Source organism: Castor canadensis, chromosome 2, assembly GCF_047511655.1.
Source record: "Castor canadensis chromosome 2, mCasCan1.hap1v2, whole genome shotgun sequence".
In the NCBI taxonomy this organism is placed as follows: domain Eukaryota; kingdom Metazoa; phylum Chordata; class Mammalia; order Rodentia; family Castoridae; genus Castor; species Castor canadensis.
Window position 1 is genome coordinate 125,468,232 of NC_133387.1, and position 20,413 is coordinate 125,488,644.

Consider the following 20,413-nt stretch of genomic DNA (forward strand, 5'->3'; position numbering starts at 1 on the left):
GGACACTGCATAGCCTAGGAATAAAAGTGTGATGATAGACTTTTCTAAGACAGGAATTTACATGTGCTTTTGATGTATCATGTTAACTTATTATCTTTGTTTTGAGATTAATATGATAGGGAGCAAGTTTTTACACACAATATTAAAAAAAATTTTTTTAAGACAGCAAACTGCAAAACAAAAGAATAAAAGCACATCTTACAGATGACTATATGATTTTTTTTCGTCTGTGTACATCTTTCTTTCCAGACTCCACAAATGGGAACCTTTATGGGCGTCTACCTTCCATGTCTACAGAATATTTTTGGTGTGATCCTCTTCCTACGCCTCACATGGGTGGTAGGCACAGCTGGAGTTCTCCAGGCCTTTGCAATTGTACTCATCTGCTGCTGCTGTGTAAGTCCTGGAAATCAGCCCCAACACTGATGTTCTGGGAATAAAGCAGAGAATGGTTGGAAAGACTTGCAATCTCCACAGGAGAGATGGTGCTGATAATAAAATCAAAAGGATTGTCATTTAGTGTCACTGCTCACTGTTACGAAACAAGACTTCAAATGGAAGTCTTCAGAGCATTGAGAATCCAAATCACTTGAGCCTAATAGCACCAAAGAAAATGTGTTAGGAAGTGTGGAACAATACTCCAGTATGTATCAAGAAGCAAAGCTGACAGTTATTTGAGGGTCTGAGGCCTGTCTGGGTTTGATTGGGTTTGGTGTCAAGGTCTCCTCCCTTACCCCTTCTCTAGAAACTTAATTGTTCTTTCCAGCTCTTCCCTCCCCTACACTGAGAACTCCTGGTTTTTATGTATCCCAGCAACATCCATCAATTATATTGTCGGATTCTAGCATCCTCTTTTTATTTTTATCACTGTTACACCTTCCCTGTGCTCAGCTGAGTACTATGCAAAGCAGGTTAAGTAGACAAGAGTCCATATCATTAATAACTTAATAGTTCTTAATGCTTTCTTTTCAGTTTCTCAGGCTCAAAACTTCAGGCAAACAAGATCCTTGTTTGCCTCCTATCTAGGCAGCTACCAAAGCCAATCCATTCCCGAAATCTTGTAGATTCAACCCTTCCTTTTTATTCCCACAATCACCACTGTGGTTTTTGCCTCTCAGAAGCTGCTATAGTAGGCTACTAACTGTCACCCTGCCTCCAGCTACTCCCTAATGACATCCATTCTGTACTGTGCTACTAGTTAACGTTTTTTAAAAGCACAGTGCTTCTCTTTGTTACTGAACATTGTTCTTGTTATTGCAGCCAGTCTTCAGTCAGGTTCTATCCTGTTTTCCAAGTTGCTTCCCTACTATTCCTATTGAGTATGTTATACTTCATTTTCTGTTTTTTAACTAGGAGATCCAGATTGATATCAATGGTTCTGTTTTGTTCTGTCCTGCTTGAGTCAGGGTCTTGCTATGTTTTGGCCTCAAACTCACAATCCTCCTTCCTCAATCTCCCGACTACTAGGCTTACAGACATGGCCACCACTCCTAGCCATCAGTGGTTCTTAATGGCAGCACCTGATCTGCTGATTACCATGGTTGGGCCATTTTGTTGGTATATTTCTGCTAATAGTAGCACTAGTGCAACAGTGTGACCCCATCTTCTCATCATCATGTTTCCATACCATTAGGCATGACAGCAACTCCCTCTGTAAAAGCAGGTAGAGTTAAATGCTTAATAAGTACTCTGCGGGCCACAGATGGGAGAGTATACAGAATGTCACTTTTACCCAGTAACAACATTTCTGCTTCTCTTTATTCACAGACAATGCTGACTGCCATCTCCATGAGTGCCATTGCCACCAACGGAGTGGTGCCAGGTCAGTGGGCCAACCCTGGACTTCAGGGATTATTGATGGTTCTGTATGCTGTGCTCTGAAGGCAGAGGTCCAAACATCCAAGGAACAGAACAGTGTTTAGTCTGCTGTTCTTGTGCTACAGCAGAGTAACCGTGTGTAGGCCATCCAGACTAGTACTATTTGGCTTTAGGATTCTGTCTTTAAAATCTCATTTTCTAGACTGCAATGCTTTAATGTTAGTCACATTCTTAGCTTATTCGAATATATTTTATTAGGCTGTCTTATGCTTATAATAAATATTCTAATTTTTTCCTCATAGTAGCACCATGTGCTGCTTCATGCAGAGCATCGGATGTGCAGTACATCCTACAGCAAAGGTTTCTTTTACTTCCCACTAGCAATTCTACTTACCATCACATTCAGGGTTTTCAGAAGCCTGAAACATTAATCCTTCATGCATATGTTTGCTATTGTTATTCCTGACTTGCTTCCACTCCTCTTACTGGCATGCTGTCTGCATCCTGTTCACCTTTTCTTTTGTCTTATAGCTGGGGGCTCATACTTCATGATTTCCCGGGCATTGGGCCCAGAGTTTGGTGGAGCTGTTGGCCTCTGTTTTTATCTTGGTACCACATTTGCAGCAGCCATGTATATTCTTGGTGCCATTGAAATTTTTCTGGTGAGTAATGACTTAATTGTGGTCTACAGTATCAAAGAGACATAGATTTGGGTTTATTTTGTTCTTCAGTATCAAAGCTTCTGAGGGGTCGGCTGTAGGAACCAGTGAGACTGCTAGCTCACGGTAACTGGGCTCCTATTGTGAGTCTGAGGCAGAAAGCTCGGGTACCCTTTGCCTGCCTGTCCTTTTGCCTCCACAAGGAAGTTAAAGTCTTCAGAGGAAAGACCTGTGCGAATGAGGACAAAGTGAAATAAAATTTATCTTTTTGATGTCTATATCCCAAGGAAATAGTATATTTTACATTCCTCTACTCACCAGGATATATATCTTTTTACTATCTAAAGTAATGATAGAAGAAGCAGGGCCATAGATAATCATTCTTTTATATATCCCTTTGAATAAGAATATTAATTTCTTCTTTTTTCCCATTGGAAATGCAGTTATTCAGAAAAGCAACTAGAAAAATAATCCATGGCATCCCAATTCTGTTGACATTCTCAGGCCAAATAGAAGTTGGGTTTGTTCTCTGGTTGTTTTCTGCTTCAACTCTACCTTCCTTCATGAAAGCAAATGTGAACATGTACAGCCCTTCTGCTTGATGCTTTTGAAGTGACCTCATTTGCTACTTTTTTTGCCTAACAGGTGTACATTGTTCCCCGGGCTGCCATCTTTCGCAGTGAGGACGCCCTCAAGGAGTCAGCTGCCATGCTAAATAACATGCGTGTCTATGGCACAGCCTTCTTGGTCCTCATGGTCTTGGTGGTATTCATTGGCGTACGCTATGTGAACAAGTTTGCCTCTCTTTTCCTGGCCTGTGTCATCGTGTCCATCTTGGCCATCTACGCAGGAGCCATCAAGTCTTCTTTTGCCCCACCACACTTTCCGTACGTGTCAGTATCTGTCTGATCATCACTGAGTAATCAATGGCAACATCCAGTGGTGTGATCATTTCTGTCAGAATTTCACAGAGTCTCTGAGATTTCCTTGCTGGCCCACTTGTATGGCAGGAAGGCTCCAACAAACTGTGTCCTGTTGACCCTGTTTCTTACATTCCAGGCATAGAACTAGCAGCAGTAGCCATTCTCCAGATACAGATGTTAGGTGTTTTCCCCTTGATAATGATTGAACTATTCGTGGAGGACTTTACAAACAGTATAGCCATTACTATGACCAGCATCTTTTGTAAGGCATTTACATGTTGGATTCTTAATTACAAAAAAAAAAAAAAAAAATCAGTGAAGTAAAAACTCAGTGGAGTCAAAAGAATCCTAAATTCTTTCTTGCTTTTTTTTTTTTGTGGTACTGAGGCTGAAACTCAGGAATTCTCACTTGCAAAGCAGGCAGTCTACCGCTTGAGCCAGGCCCCTAAACTGTTTTGTTAAAATTTTATTCTTAGTATCATAAATACTAAGAATTTCTAGTCATAAAAAAGGGAAGTAAATGTTACATCATTTGTGTGCATCTATATAGAGATATATGCCATAAGTAGTATGAGTACCTTAAAATATTTTTTTGAATAATGGATTCGTGGTATCTGTTACTCTTAGCTCACCTGTTTTCCCTTTGAGTCATGGCATGGGGGCTGCAATCTTGTCATAGAGATTGTCTTTCGAAAGTCATCTGTATTATCTGGTGATCTAACCCATCAGTCCTATGGTGATTTACCCAGATTACAGAAAAATAGATATTTTCATGATGAATGACACAGGTCTAGTGAGGCTTCCTGACTTGCCCCAAAGCTAATTAGTGGCAGAGCAGGAGTGTGAACTTTTCAATTTCCTGACTCCTGCCAGTGTTTCTTTGTCGTGCTGTATGATGTCAGTAGTAGGTTCTATCCTAACTTTGTGGTCTGCTTACGTAGGGGCCATAGATAGTTCTAGAGGAAACACTGTGGCTATAACTACACTTGGGAAATTCCATTTTGCCTCAGCTTCTCCCCTGGGTTTTCTCCTCTTCTTTTTTGGCTAGGAAAAGGTCATAATGCATGGTATTTTCTTTAAACTATTCCAGCAAAACAAGACAAAAAAAACCTAGAGAACTACATGAAACAAAAGCAGGGACTGTTGAGAACTGGAAGCTGAGTAATAAGTCCATGGTTCATTTGTATGTACTCGTTTTACAGAATTCAAAAGTTGCTTTGTTCTACCTAAGAGGTATTTTAACTATGTGTGTGTTATTTGTTTGTTAATATTTATGTCACTGGGTAGAAAAAAAATAAAATCTGCAGTTCATATTTGTATTATCCTTAAATATCCTCACTCCCACTGGGTCTAGGCTTAGGTCCAAAACCAGTTTTCTCTGAGGCCATAAAGGGATGTGCTTTTTAATTCTAGCTTCCTCGCAATGGTAGCAGAAGGTTTAGCATAACATTTCCCAGGAGGTGTTATAAATGCAAAGCTGTTTTTTTGGGTTTGGTTTTTTTTTTTGGTTTGGGCCTAGAAAGGCAGGGGGGTGCAGTTTTTAAATAGAAGAACAAAAGGACTTTCAAATTCTTCTTGATCTTAACTGTTGATTCACAGGCTGAGATGAGTCAGCATAGTGTCTTCCAGCAGTTCTGGTGTTTCAGTTCTATTACTGCCCCCTGCCGCCTGCATGACCTTGGGCAGCACATTGTATCTCTAAACTTCAGTTCCTCCATCCACAGAAGAGAAATACTAAGTCATTGTGAAACCACTGTGAGGATTAAACTGGCAGAAATATAAGTCATCATTCACCGTGCTAGTCCATAAATATTAGTCTCTTTCCACCTATGTGTGACAAGAGAAGCTCTTGGAGATGAGATTTATTTTCTTTACTAACTTATTTCCTTTTTTCCCCTTGATCTTTCTCCCTTTCCCTGTTTGTTTTCATTTAGGGTCTGCATGCTAGGTAACCGCACCCTTTCATCAAGACACATTGATGTTTGCTCTAAAACCAAGGAAATTAACAACATGACAATACCATCAAAGTTATGGGGCTTCTTCTGCAACTCAAGTCAGTTTTTCAATGCTACCTGTGATGAATACTTTGTTCACAACAATGTCACTTCAATCCAGGGCATTCCTGGGTTGGCCAGTGGTATCATTACAGGTAAGTTAGGAATTATTATACGTGTATTTTATTGTTCTCGGAGGAAAAGAGGCTTTCTCAACTTCAACCCTTCCCCCTCCCCTGTGCTGGGGACAGAACCCAGGACTTGTACATGCCAGGCAAGCACCCTACCACTGAGCTGCACCCTCCTCACCCTGCCCCCCCAAGTCCACCACCTGAGACTCTTCTGTTGTCTTTGGAGAGGTGCTGCTATGGTGCCACTTCCTTCCTTAAGCTCACCACACAGCTCTTTGTATTATTATTATTGTGCTGAGTGGGGGTACATTGTAGCATTTGCAAAAGTTCTTACAATATATCAAATATATCTTACTTGAATTCACCCCTCTATCATTCTCCTTCATCCCCCACTCCCACTGGTACCGACCCCCCTCCTGTCCCAGGCAGGACCTGTTCCACCCTTCTTTTTCCAGTTTTGTGTAGGAAAAGAAGAATAATAAAAATTACATTTTTAGTTGTTTAAGATAGCTACACAGGGAGTTTCCTTATGGCTTTTCCATGTTTATATATATTATAGCCCGATTTGGTTCATCTCTATTTTTCTTCTTTGTACTTTAGTCCCTTTCTTATGGTGGTTTCAACAGGCTTAAAAATCTTATATTCATTCTTGTATAGAAAGTACATCAGCCATATTCACCTTCTTCACTTCCTTCTTTTACTCTCTCATATGTGACTTCTCCTTAGTGTGACCTGTTTTTCATGATATTACTGCATTTGTATTAGGTCTGTATTCTACATATGAGAGAAAACATGTGACTTTTGGCCTTCTACACCTGGCTCACTTCACTTAAGATGATGTTCTCCAGTTCCATCCATAAAACAACCACAAAACTTTATTCTTCTTTGTGGCTGAATAAAATTCCATTGTGTATAAATACCACATTTTCTTAATTCATTCATCAGTAGTGGGGCATCTTGGCTGTTTCCACAGCTTAGCTATTGTGAATAGTGCTGCAGTAAACATGGGTGTGCAGGTGCTTTTGTTGTAACCTGACTTACATTCCTTTGGATATATTCCAGGAGCGGAATTGCTGAATCATATGGCAGTTCTATTTTTAGTTTTTCTGAGGAGCCCCCATAATGTTTTCCATAGATTTTGCACCTGATATACATTCCCACGAGCAGCATATGGAAGGTTCTTTTTTCCCCACATCTGTACCAACATTTGTTGTTTGTGTTCTTTTTTATTTTCTTCCTTTCTTTTGTGTACTGGGGCTTGAAGTCAGGGCCTACACCTTGAGCCACTCCACCAGGCCCCCCCTTTTTTTTTTCTCTCTCTCTCTCTCTCTTTTGTGAAGGGTTTTTTTGAGATAGGTTTTCACAGAACTATTTGCCTATGCTGGCTTTGAACCACAGTTCTCCTAATCTCTGCCTCCTGAGTAGCTAGGATTACAGATGTAAGTCACTGGTGCCCAGCTGTTGTTTGTGTTATTGATGGTAGCCATTCTAACAGGGGTGAGGTGAAATCTTAACACACCACACAGCTCTTAATTCAATATAGCTCTGCTTTCTTTTCCTTTTTTTTTTGGAGACAGGATTTCAAACTGGCCTTAAACTCACAGTTCTCCTGCCTTAGCCTCCTGAGTGCTGGGATATTGTAGGTGTGTGTGTGCCACCATGCCTGGCATATTTCACCTTTGCTATTGGTGAACCTATCCTTATTCTGGACTCCCTTGCATAGTTGTATCTGTTAAAATTTACATTCTTTTGATAGCTGAGTAAATCACTTTTTGTGTGTGTATGTGTGGGACTGGGGTTTGAACTCACATTTGCAAAGCAGGCACTCTATTACTTGAGCCACATCTCCAATCCATTTTGCTCCAGTTATTTTGGAGATGGGGGTCTCATGAACTGTTTGCCCTGGGCTGGCCTCAAACCTCAATCCTCCTAGTCTGAGCCTCTGAAGTAGCTAGGATTAGAGATAGGAGCCACCAACACTCAGCTAAGCAAGTCACTTTTTAATCTAGGATAAGATAAAATATTCTGGGTATCATTTTTTAAGGCAGGGTCTTATGGTGTTGCTCAGTTGGCCTCAAACTCCTGGGCTCAAGCAATCCTCCTCCTTCAGCTTCCTAGGTAGCTGGGACCACAGGCATGTGTCACCACACCTGGCTTTGTGTATTCTTGAAAAATTGCCAGTGTTCTTGCTAAAATAGTCCTTTAAATGTCACCACATCTACACATGTGGATTTCTGAAGCTCCTTGCCTAAGTGACATCTGTCTTAAGTGTTGGGTCCACACATTTCCTTGCACACTAAGCAAGTTCACACTAAGGTTTTAGAGACTACTGATAAGAGTCTCTAAGTTCACACTAAGGTTTTAGAGACTACTGATAAGACTACTGACTCCGTTGCAGTCTGCTGAGCTTTTACTAATCTGCAACTGCTGCACTATAGCATTCTGTCAAATTATATTTGAAGTAAGTGAGAAAGGGCATTATGTTTTATTCGTGTGTGTTTTATTGTACAGTGTGTTCATGTGCACACACTTGGCAGAAGAAGTAGAAACCCTTTAAAAACTTTTGTAAGGGACTGGGTGGTATGGCTAAGTGGTATAGCCCTTGCCTAGCATGTACAAGGCTCTGGGCTTGATCTCCCACACCTCAAAAAAATAAAAACCAGAATGTTTCAAAGACTATATAAACGAAGTATCTGGTTTGGGGTGATGTTTAGGTAGGAAGCCATGTAATTGCATTGTTTTCACATTGCTGTTGCTGATATTCTCATTTTTTCTCACTGCAGAAAACTTGTGGAGTAATTATCTACCCAAGGGGGAAATCATTGAGAAGCTCTCAGCCAAATCATCCGATGTCCTGGGCAGCTTGAACCATGAATACGTCCTTGTTGACATCACCACCTCCTTTACTCTCCTGGTGGGGATCTTCTTTCCCTCTGTCACAGGTGAGCACTCAGCCAAGACACTGATTTTCCTCAGGAGACAGAATCCTATTCTCAGGACTCAGATTTGTCTCTAGTTTTCGTATCTGTATGGATATCAAAGTGTCCAGGAACTCAAGAAGTTGACTTGTTTTCCCCTCTCTGAAGGTATCATGGCTGGATCAAACAGATCTGGAGACCTGAAAGATGCTCAGAAGTCCATCCCCATTGGAACCATCCTTGCTATCCTGACCACGTCCTTTGTCTGTATCCTTTCCAGGGCCAGTCTGAATCTTGGTCATAGGAACTTCCTGTACAACTAGGATAATCGGAGTTTTTATCCTAGTCATAAAGATGTCTCTTTGTACCACCTCACTTCTTGCCAGATAATCTGCCTACCTCATCTACATAATTTGAGAATGATTATATAGGACTAGTGAATGTAGCAATCCATTTACTGATAGGAGACCTGTCCTGAGTGGGTACTTTGTGTCTGATGTTAGTTCAGGGGTAATAGCTTCCTTGACTCACAGGATGACAGATTTAAGCAATGTTGTCCTTTTTGGTGCCTGTATTGAAGGGGTTGTTCTCAGAGACAAGTGAGTAGTTATTTCTCTGTAATAGTCATGTCTATCTTCCATGACATCCAGCACAGCTCCAAGACATTATACTCTCAGAAACCCAAGCAAGATGTCAATAATGACTAACAATTAGAAAATAGGTGTTAGGCCAGTGGCTGGGGTGTGCTTTCCTACCACATGCCAGACCCGGAGTTTGATCCACAGCAGTAAGGGGAAAAGGAAATACTTCATAGATTTCTTGACAGTTTAGTAGACAAATTGTTATAAACGTGTAGGTATCAATAAATGTAGCTGTTCAAAAAAGCAGTGACTGTGTCTGAAAAAAAAAAAGTACTTCCCTGTGCACTAAGAACTGCTGGAAATATTTTAATCTTTTGATCTTTTTTCTTAGTTACTCCCTGTTAGGAATCTGCCACAAGGAAAACAATCTGTTGAGGCAGTGGGTGTGTGCATGAGCACAAACTGTGACCAAAGAATGGACAGCACTAACTTTTTATTCATGGGTTGTCATGCATTGCTTAAAAATATGGAATTAGGGCTGGAGGTCCTGAGTTCAAAACAGAAGGACAGCAAAAAAAGAAAAAAAAAACAATTAGGTGCATAATTAAGATCTGATCTAAGATGTTTTTGAAAATATAACAAGCTGAAGTGGTAGACCACCTTCCTAGCAAGTGTGAAGCCCTGTGTTTAAACCCAAGTACCGCCCCCCCGCAAAAAAAAAAAAACAGAAAACAAGATCAACCTGCCTAGCAAGCGTGAGACCCTTAGTTCAAACCCAATACCACCAAAAAAAAAAAAAAAAAAACAAGCCAGGAATGGTGGTGCACAGCTTAATCCCAGATTCAGAGGTTGAGGCACGAGGATTGCAAGTTCAAGGCCTGCCTGGACTACATACCAAGACCTTCTGAGATAGACTGATAGATAGATAGACTGGCAGATAGACAGACAGATAGACTAAAATATACAAAGTCTGCACAATGTTTAGATTTTGGACCTCCCCCCACTTTTTGTATTCTTCAAACTTTTCCATTTTTCCACAAAAGCAGATATTTTGAAAGTCTGAAGGAAAGAGCCATAAGCTAAGGTTATTTTCTGGCCCTGTAAGTTATTTTTTTCTTAATAACTTTCTTAAAGTAGGTCATCAGCACCTACTTTTTTCTTTTCCCTTCCCCTCTCCCTTCCCTTTTCTGTGGTGCTGGGAGTTGAACCAAGAGCCTTATACATGCCGGGCAAGTACTTTACCACTGAGCTATATCCCTGGTTCTCAGTGATCTTTTTTTTTTTTTGCTTTTCTTTTCTTTCCAACAGGGTCTTGTTATGTATCCCAGACTGGCCTCAGACTCACAGTCCTCCTACCTCAGCCTCCAGTACTAGATTACAGATATGTGCCACCACAGCTAGCTCATAAGTGTGTTTTCACACTTTTGATCAAAACTATCTACCTTTACATTTCTTAATTTTTACGTCTATCTTAATTTTGCAGTACTGGGGTTGGGACTCAGGGTCTCATGCTTGCTAGGCAGGTGCTATGCCACTTGAGGAATGTCCACAGCCCTTTTTCTATCTTGATTTTGATTCTGTAAAAATTATAAATTTCTGTTCATGGTATTTACAGAATTTTTACAGAAAGGGTTGGGTGAGTGTCTCCCTAGTCTTTCAATCTAAAGTTATTTCCAGATTAAATTTCCCCCTGTTGATTTCTTTTCCAGATTTGGGGACGCTGTGAAAGGTAATTTGGTGGTTGGCACCTTATCTTGGCCATCCCCTTGGGTGATTGTTATTGGCTCTTTTTTTTCAACGTGTGGGGCTGGACTCCAGAGCCTCACAGGTGCACCAAGGCTGCTACAGGCTATTGCCAAGGATAACATCATACCATTTCTGAGGGTGAGTGACTCTTTCCTATGCCCTCTTCTTTTTTCTCAGGACTTATGGGAAATGTAGTCTTTGTAGGCTTAGGAATAAGTACATCACAGACGTGGGGTTTTAATACAAGACCCTCTAAATCCCAGGATGAGTTTATGATAACTGCAAAAGTGTTTAAAAGATGACTCTTGTAATACTTTTTTTTTTTTTTTTTTTTTTTTGCTGTACTGGGGCTTGAAACTCAGGGCCTTCACCTTGAGCCACTCCACCAGCCTTTTTTGTAATGGGTTTCCTCTGAGATAGGGTCTCGTGAACTATTTGCCTGGGCTGGCTTCAAACCGCGATCCTCCTTATCTCTGCCTCCTGAGTAGCTAGGATTACAGGCGTGAGCCACCAGTGCCCAGCTAATACTATTATTTTTCAGATGTATGAAACTGTAGGCTAAAAGAACTTGGTATACCTATGCTTGATATTTTCCCCTCTTTGTAGGTATTTGGTCACAGCAAAGCCAACGGGGAGCCTACTTGGGCTTTGCTGCTAACTGCTGCCATTGCAGAGCTGGGAATCCTCATCGCCTCTTTGGATCTCGTGGCCCCAATTCTTTCTATGTAAGAGCCAGTTACTCTCTTGGATTATTTTGCTTAAATGATACGTGACACAATTTCTCTTAGTCACATAACAATACTGATAATGACAGAGTGGGGGCTAAACACTGGTTCAAATTCAGTTAAGTATTCCTGGCAACTTTCATGGAAGGCTAACTTTTATAAATTAGTATGATTTTTTTTCTTCTTTTTTTTTTCCCCCTGGTGCTGGGAATTGAATCCACAGCATTGCCCATACTAGGCAAGCACTCTATGGTTGAGCTATACCTCCAGCTTTGTCTTCGTTTCTGATTCATTGTCAATTGGTTGTAGCTTTCACTACTACAGTTAGCTTTTATTCATTTACCTATGATTTATTGATGACTTATTACCTCTGTAACACTGTGTAACATGCTGGGAGTACAAAGAAGGATAAGGCACAGTTAAAGAACGGTGACAGACGAGGAAACCAAAGACTCTACATAATGTGAGGAGCAGAGGTGGTAAAGGTGAGCACTGGGTGCCACGGAAGCACTGACACTCAGCATCTGAGCAAACCATGACTCAGTAGGAAGTGACATATACCTTGAAAAATGACTGGTTAATTTGCTTAGCAAAGAAGGGCAGAGAAAGAATGTTCCAGGTTGAGAATGTGTATAAAGGAACTGGGGAATGAAGTAACATAGCACATGGAGAGTAACATAGCTATAGTGGATGATGCTATTTGACTAGAGATGTAGAGCCAGGTCACAAAGGCACGGGCATTCAACAATAAAGAAAAAAATAAAGATATCGACATAAAAAATGGGCTAGAAGAAGGATACATTGAGCTGGAAATGCTCACGGGAAAGAAGAAATGAGAGCTGAACATGGGAGGGCAGTAGCAGAGATGTAAAGGAACAGAAATGGTTGGAGATGTTTAAGTAGGAATAATCCATAGTGAATTTGAACATAAGTGAATTTGAACAGGGGTGAATGAGCAGTTGGGTGAGGACTGGTCGGCCCGTGGCTGAGAGCAAAGGAGAAGGGTTAGGTTTCTTTACTAATCAAGGCTTAGCCATCTGTACTCTTCAGCACAGTACATGCCCCCCATCTACTTAAAATGACCTCAAGCAGCCATCTTCCAGTAAGAATCATTACTGCTCTCCTCCATATTCTTTCAGGTTTTTCCTCATGTGTTACCTCTTTGTGAATTTGGCATGTGCCTTGCAAACATTACTTCGAACACCCAACTGGAGACCCAGATTCCGCTACTACCACTGGTAAGTCTGCCCTTTTCCTCCTCTACCTCCCCGTCTTTGAACTAGAAAACTAGGAGATTCTTGAAACAATTTTTTTCTCCGGCCAGTCATTCCATATTATTTCAGTGTTCAATTGTCACCTGAATCCCTACCTTCCTACTCCAGCTTTTTTCCCATCAGTATAATTTACAGTACCTACTAAGAATAAAGGTCAGAACTGTAAAATAAATTCTTCCAGGCTACTTCATTCTGCATGTTAAAGTAGCCAACCTTCCCTTTGCAGATCTTCTTTCTCATTTCCCTCTTAGCTGAGCACTAGATTTCATCATTTTTATCTTCACATTCATATATTATCAGTTTTCATTCTCACACTGTCTTCCTTAGGAGAATTTCATTTAGTACTTAAGAACGTGGACTATGAAGTCTGGTGATCCAAGTTTATATCTCACCTCAACTGCTTCTAGCTTTGTAACCTGTAGCACTGCACAGCACCATGTAAAATTTCATTGTGCTCCTTTTTGAAGGGGGCCAGTACCTCTAAGTTTTTATTACTACAGTGCATGGTACAGAGTGAGCCCTCAATGCAAGGCTGCTGCTGGTGCAGCTGTGGTGCAGCCTCTGGTCCTGAGGGAGCCATCCTGGCTCTCTGACGTCCATCCCACCTCCTTCCCATCTCTTCCCCTTTGTAAGCTGAGTTCTTCTGCTGTGTCCTATATTTTCCACTTGCTAATGTTCCTTCATCCTTTCTGACTTCACTTAACCAATGGTAAACAGTGACATGGCTTTTATCTGGCTGTAACCTACATATTCAAATGATTTTAACACCTCTGATCCTCTTTCCTTAACTTTAGTTAAAAATTCATGATGAACATGTCTGTGTTGCTATTTTGCTTCTATTATTTTTTTCTCTTTCTGTTTATTATTTATGAGATCTTAATCTTCTCCAAATTCACACTTCAAAATTCAACACAGACCTAGAAGGTTCATTCTGTACACAGAAGGAATTCAGTAAATGTAGTTGTCTACTTCATTTATTTGATGAAAACAAGCACTTCGGTACTGTGTACCAGTTTCTCCTATGCACTGTAAGAAAACTAATAGCAAATTTTCCTCAGTGTGTGCCACAGTATGATAATTAAATGTTCATAAATTTTAGGAATATTTACATGAAAAACATCATAGCTGTTAACGTTTATGACTCAATCCTTACTTTCCTAATAAGTATTCATGCTCATAGCTACAGGTGACTTTGTAGCAGCCATGTTCACTTATGTTTCTACAGCAATGGGAAGCATCCTGTATTAGATGGTGTTTGGGGCTCGGCACAGATGTGTTACTGACTGCTGCCAGTCCATAATAAGATGACCATAGAAACTGAGCATAAACATTTAGAAATCATAATAGCGATTCAACATTGCCTTGTGGAATGGGGGTGTAGCTCAGGAGTAGAATGCTTGCCTAGCATGTGCATGCCCTGGATTTGAGCCCCAGTATCACAAGAAATAAGGACAAACAAAAACATTGCCACAGCATCAAGCCACGTGATAGTTTTTCTAATAATTAATTTTTATTAAATCTTACAAATATTTTGTCTAATGGATTGTAAATTTAGAAAAATAGTTTGGAAAGCACCCCTAGCACAGGCTTCTTTCCTTTCCACTTAGAAATCCACCCTTTTGTTTACATGTCTGTTTTTAATTTCTAGGGCCCTCTCTTTCATGGGAATGAGTATCTGTCTGGCTCTGATGTTCATTTCTTCCTGGTATTATGCCATCGTGGCTATGGTAATAGCTGGTATGATCTACAAGTACATTGAGTACCAAGGGTAAGTATGGATTTCATCTTGACCACTGCTAAGAGTGTCAAGAATGGCTGGTTTGGCAAGCTGGGGTGGGTTGCACCTGTAATACTAGCACTCAGGAGGCTGAAACAGTTGCATCATGAGTTTGAGGCCAGGTGGTACAGAGAGAGACCCTGTCTCCAAAATATATATATATATATATATATATATGTGTATATATATATCTATATCTATATCTATCTATATATATATATATAGAGAGAGAGAGAGAGAGAGAGAATGGCTAACATGGCTAGAGCCAGCTCAGTGAAAATTGCACCAAGATCCCAGGTAACTGCATTTGCCCATCCCTGATTCCCTTGACCACCCTCTAGATAGGTAGGAGCTTTTCTCTACAGGGTGATCCTGTTGAGAAAGTATGAATATATCAAGAGAAAATAACCAAAAGGACCTGTCCAAACAACAGGGACCAGTTTTGAACAAAGTATAACACAAATAAATCCCTTTCTAATCTAAAAAGATTTTGACTAAAAGTCAAAGGGATGTCTCTGAAATGAAAGTTAAACTAGTCTTGAACAACTTTGTAACAACTAGCAAAATGAGGAATAAATAACATCCTGGTTCAGAAGATGATGTTGAGTTGTATTCTATCCACTATTTACTATATCTGTAGTAATTTCCTAATCCAAACTGCCATTGTACATTGGGTAAATGAACAGGGCCATGCCTTACTCTGAAGCATTTGAGCAGGGTGGCCTCCACTGTCTCGCAGTGGGCTCATCGGCCTAGTAAAGAGCAGTGTGAAAACATTAATAGGATTTTGATCTTCCCACTCAGCATGTTACTTTTAGACTCAGAAAAATGACTTTCTTCTTTGAAAGTGTACTTAACTATAGCTTAGATCTGCCTCTGCTCCTCCCCTTGTCCCCAGGGCTGAGAAGGAATGGGGTGACGGTATCCGTGGGCTGTCCCTCAGTGCTGCCCGGTTTGCTTTGCTTCGGCTGGAAGAAGGCCCTCCACACACCAAAAACTGGAGGTAAAGGAATCAGCATTGCCCAGAGTGTGTGGCCCACAGTTAACGCAGGAATGTGCTTTGTTGATTACCGAATGGGGGATCATGTGAGTCAGTGGACCCATTTCAAGCTGCCCCCATCCTTGCTGCCTTTTCATGTAGCTCATGTCCTGTTCTTCCTTGAACACTGACCAATTTCGGATAATAATGCAGTACCTTCATCCTGCCATTCCTCTGGTCTTCTGTCAAATTATGTATTTTATATAGCTTTCCTGAATTAAAGGATGAGTTGTCATTCTGTTCCCAAGTCCAAAGTGTTTTCTCCCCTCCACACCCTCAACCTCTTCACAGGCCTCAGCTGCTTGTGTTACTGAAGCTGGATGAAGACTTACATGTCAAGCACCCTCGCCTCCTCACCTTTGCCTCGCAGCTCAAAGCAGGGAAGGGTCTCACAATAGTGGGCTCTGTCATCGTGGGGAACTTCCTAGAGAACTATGGAGAAGCGTTAGCTGCTGAACAGGTAAGAGTCAAGATATTTTTTTTGAGACAGGGTCTCACTGTGTAGCCTAGATTAGCCTCCCACATGCTGGGATTATATGCGTGTACCACCACACCTGCTCAGACTAACTTTTGAACATATTTTCCAAAATAATAATAGGAGCCAGAAAATAGCCACTTATTTTTTCTTCTTGTTTAAAGCATAACCTGTAAGGTTTTTTCATAGCTAAGCATTTCCAGATAGACTCCAAACATTGACCTGAGCACTGATCAAGGTCATGTAAATAATCTATCCTTTCAGCTATGGGGATGGTTCCTGAATCTTGTGACAGCAAGTGGCAAGAATCAACCTTTCTTCCTCTTTGCTAAGTTATGTGACAGCCTGAGCAACATTGGTTTGCCATTTCTGATTGGCTGTGCTGAGTATAAGGCACCACCTGAAAAGTAGTTTTTAATCTAATCTTCATCATAAATGATAAAAATAATCCTGTTGTTTGGAGACATTTTCAGCTGCATTCCAGAAACTTTACTAGATTTCACACAGAATCTTTTGAAACCCTAAAAACTAGAAGTGCTGAGAAACATTAGTCTAGAGTGATGTAAGGAACGCAAGGTTGCAAATCAGGTTTTTCCCTCCTCCCCCATCACAGTTCTTACCCTAGCCACACCATTGATCAGTGTCTTAGGAAGAAGCTATCCATTTTCCACAAGACGGTAAAGTAAGTGAGTGAGATACCATCTCTAAATTAGCTTGACTAGATAAAATAGTAAATCAAACACAGGTATCATTAGTAATCACCATTAAAATGTCAGAAGTGATTTAAGAATGGTTGATGCATAAAGGAAATGTTACCTGAAGAAATTTTAAAGAGCAACTGAATCATCAGATTGAATTTCCAGAGGGTAAGTCAGGGCATGGCAGGGCTGGGGAGGAAGTTACCCTAGTGACTCACCTTGGTCAATTAAGAAACTGTCCAACATTCACTGGGCGGGGACACTTATTCTTGATTTTTTTGGTATGTTACAAAGGAAGAAAAGCAGGAGAGAGGAAAGGGCAGGGAGACCACATGCAGACAGCAGCTGTGTAGGTAGAAATGTGAATAAGCACTTAGAAAGTGACCAAGACAAAAGAAGGTAGCATGTCCCTGGAACAGTCTCAACTTCTGGACTTTTCTTTGGAAGAGGAGAATGTGGAGAAAGAATAGAGTTAAGAGGTCCATGTGAAGCTGCTCATTGATGATTGTCTCTCTTTCAGACCATTAAGCACCTAATGGAGGCAGAGAAGATAAAAGGATTCTGCCAGCTGGTGGTGGCCGCCAAGCTGAGGGAGGGCATTTCCCACCTCATCCAGTCTTGTGGCCTCGGGGGCATGAAGCACAACACCGTAGTGATGGGTTGGCCTAATGGCTGGCGTCAAAGTGAAGATGCGCGTGCTTGGAAGACGTTTATTGGTAAAAAAAAAAAAAAAAAAAAAAAAATTTTCGTGTTCTATGGGTAGAAGCAAATCCCCATCACCCTAGCCAGGATTGTGTTACACATCTATATCTCAGTACTTGGGAAGCTGAGGATTGCAAGTTTGAGGCTTGCCTGGACCACATACTGAGAGACCCTATCCCCAAAACCCAAAACAACAAAAATCCCTTCCCCCGACCTCCCTGTCTGGCCTAGAGACTGTGCCATTGTTGAAACATGGCCTTACAAGGCCACCCAAACATCTCATCAGCAGTAGCCTGGTTCTACCTGCCCTTCCCAGCTTTGATTTATATTCAGGTGTCCAGCTAGGCATTGTCTCCACAATTGTTGTTTGGTATTGGTGCCCTCACAGGATTTGGAGGGGTGTCCTTCAGCATCAAAACCTCCCCAAGTTGGATGCCCCCTTAGATATGGAGTACTCAGAATTTATCTGGTAACCTAACCTATGCTTCTCAATCTGATTACTAGTTATTCACACGTTTCTCAATGATTTTTGTTACTTAAGGAGGCATCACCTACTATGTAAACAGGACACATTCCTCACAGAAATGTAAAAGAATATTATCCTTGCTTTCCTAGCTCATAGGCGGTAAAACAAATCTGAGGGTTCGTCTCTGCTTAACCTGAATCTTTTTTCCCCCTAGGCACAGTTCGAGTGACAACGGCTGCCCATCTCGCCCTGCTGGTGGCTAAAAACGTCTCCTTCTTTCCCAGCAATGTGGAGCAGTTTTCTGAAGGGAACATTGATGTATGGTGGATCGTGCATGATGGGGGAATGCTCATGCTGTTACCCTTCCTTCTAAAACAGCACAAGGTATTTTAGACAGGTTTCTAAGAAAGTCTTCCTCCCTTCTGTCCTGAGTCACTAGACAGATTCTCCTTTGGTTATATGGTGTTGGGGCTTAGAGTCTAAAGAGGTGAAAATTGTTCTACCAGCTCTCCCAAAATCACAGTTTCAATCTTAGAGGAAATAGTTTTGTTTGTATTAGATAACAACCTAAGTGCAAGTGAAATTCAGCAAATTAAAAAAGTTCCAGATGAGCCCTTAGAAAGTGTGACGCATGAACATATCTTTAAAAAAAAAAAGACAAAAGTCAAAGTCAGGAAGCTTTGCGGGGGGGGGGGGGGGGGGCGGGTGTCATATACACACATGCTCATTCTTTGATAAGACTAAATGAAATTTAAGATAGTAAATATTATAGTCTGCGTGGTGTTCTATCTGAATAAGACACCCTCTTAATGACTCACAAGTGAGGACACATTGATGTGCGGTCCCCACTCCAGCCCACATCAATCAGACAAGCATTTACAGTGGTTAGCAGCTGGGTATCCTGTAATTCACCCTGACCTGTGTACCTGGAGGTAGCATCATATGCCACAGTTAGAAGGCTCAGTCCAGTAAGAATCACTGCCCCGCCCCTTGATGACAGTTGCAAGCCCCAGGTTGGTTTTCCTATGCATCTTATGGAAGGGGTTCCCATAACCCTTTCTTGGGTTTGATTTTTACTATAGTGGCTTACAGAACTCAAGGAAACAACATTCCTCCATTTACTGATTTATTATAAAGAATATTATAATGAAGACATGCAGAGGGCAAGGCATTGGGAAGAGGCATGTCCCTCCTCCAGGAACCATCACGTGCTCATCTGTCCACAAGCTCCCTGAACCCAGTCCTTTAGGTTTTGGTGGAGGCCTTACTACATACACATGCTCAACTAGGTCATTTGCCACTGGTGGTCACTTTAACCTTTATCCGCTCTGCCCTCCGCAGAGGTTGGGGGTTGGAGCTGAAAGTCCCAACCCTCTAATACTGCCCTAGTCTTTCCAGTGACAGCCCACATTCTGAAGTTATGTAATGCCTGCCAGCTCTACTCACCTCAACACACAAAATCAGAATTATCAGGCTGGTGGAGTAGCACCTGCCTAGCAAGCATGAAACTGAGTTCAAGCCTCAGGACCATCAAAAAAAAAAACCCCAAAAATCCCAGAATTATCACTTTGAAGATTACAAGGATTTTAGTTGTATGCCACCTACATATTCCACAGTATTACCTGAGCCATCTTGCCCTTTTTGCCAGTTTTTTTCACATTATGAAATTAAGAACTCCTTAGCTGAAGGTGTGGCTCAGGTAGTACAGTGCCCGCCCCACAAGCACAAAGCCCTGAGTTCAAACTCCATACCACTTAAAAAAGAACTCCTTAAAGCTTGGCTGGGCAGTTTGTGCCTGTAATTCCAACACTCAGGAGGTAGAGGTAGGAGGATCAAGGGTTCAAGACCAGAGTGGTCTACATAGGGAGACCCTGTCAGAAAATAAACCAACCCCTCTCAAAAAAAACTTCTTAAAACTGCATTTATTGTGTTGCCTATGCAACCCTTTGCCATAGGAAGAAACACTCTTGTTACTATAGCAAGGTCATTCCAGGACAAAATGCCTCACAGGGTCTTTTTGGTTTCATCACACTTAATTTTCCGTGTATGTGCGACACTCTTGTCAGGTGTGGCGAAAATGCAGCATACGGATCTTCACAGTGGCCCAGCTGGAAGACAACAGTATCCAGATGAAGAAGGACCTGGCTACCTTCCTATATCACCTGCGCATCGAGGCAGAAGTGGAGGTGGTGGAGATGGTGAGAGAGACCACCATCCCCCACCCAACCCTGTCAGTCCAGGGCCTTTGCTGGTCTGGGAACTGTCAGCTGTGAATGTGGATTGGTCCCCTGGGTCAACAAAGCCCTGATTTGACCTAGATGAACAGAATGCATAAATACTGTGTGCTTGGGTTGCTTTTTTGTTTTTGCTTTATTACACAGCTTGTGTTTATTTTTCTGCCAGATTCTTACCTGTCTACTGCATCTTTATTATGTGTGAAAACTAAAGTTTGTGTTTTGTGTTTGAAGGAAATATATGTAATGGTTA

General features: G+C 41.4%; 1 protein-coding gene across 5 annotated transcripts in view; it reads left to right on the forward strand.

Annotated features, from left to right (window-relative positions):
• Slc12a6 (solute carrier family 12 member 6) overlaps nt 1–20,413 on the forward strand; it is an 80,356-nt gene that overhangs the window by 54,945 nt on the left and 4,998 nt on the right. For all 5 annotated transcript variants that reach the window (XM_074065570.1, XM_074065571.1, XM_074065572.1 and 2 more), the window contains 17 exons: nt 250–396; nt 1,768–1,822; nt 2,350–2,480; nt 3,123–3,364; nt 5,335–5,549; nt 8,309–8,467; nt 8,612–8,710; nt 8,985–9,042; nt 10,734–10,908; nt 11,377–11,495; nt 12,635–12,733; nt 14,418–14,537; nt 15,445–15,549; nt 15,877–16,045; nt 17,279–17,474; nt 18,141–18,310; nt 19,993–20,124. In XM_074065570.1, the coding sequence (XP_073921671.1) occupies nt 250–396; nt 1,768–1,822; nt 2,350–2,480; nt 3,123–3,364; nt 5,335–5,549; nt 8,309–8,467; nt 8,612–8,710; nt 8,985–9,042; nt 10,734–10,908; nt 11,377–11,495; nt 12,635–12,733; nt 14,418–14,537; nt 15,445–15,549; nt 15,877–16,045; nt 17,279–17,474; nt 18,141–18,310; nt 19,993–20,124 (2,391 nt within the window). The remainder of the gene's footprint in view (nt 1–249; nt 397–1,767; nt 1,823–2,349; nt 2,481–3,122; nt 3,365–5,334; nt 5,550–8,308; nt 8,468–8,611; nt 8,711–8,984; nt 9,043–10,733; nt 10,909–11,376; nt 11,496–12,634; nt 12,734–14,417; nt 14,538–15,444; nt 15,550–15,876; nt 16,046–17,278; nt 17,475–18,140; nt 18,311–19,992; nt 20,125–20,413) is intronic.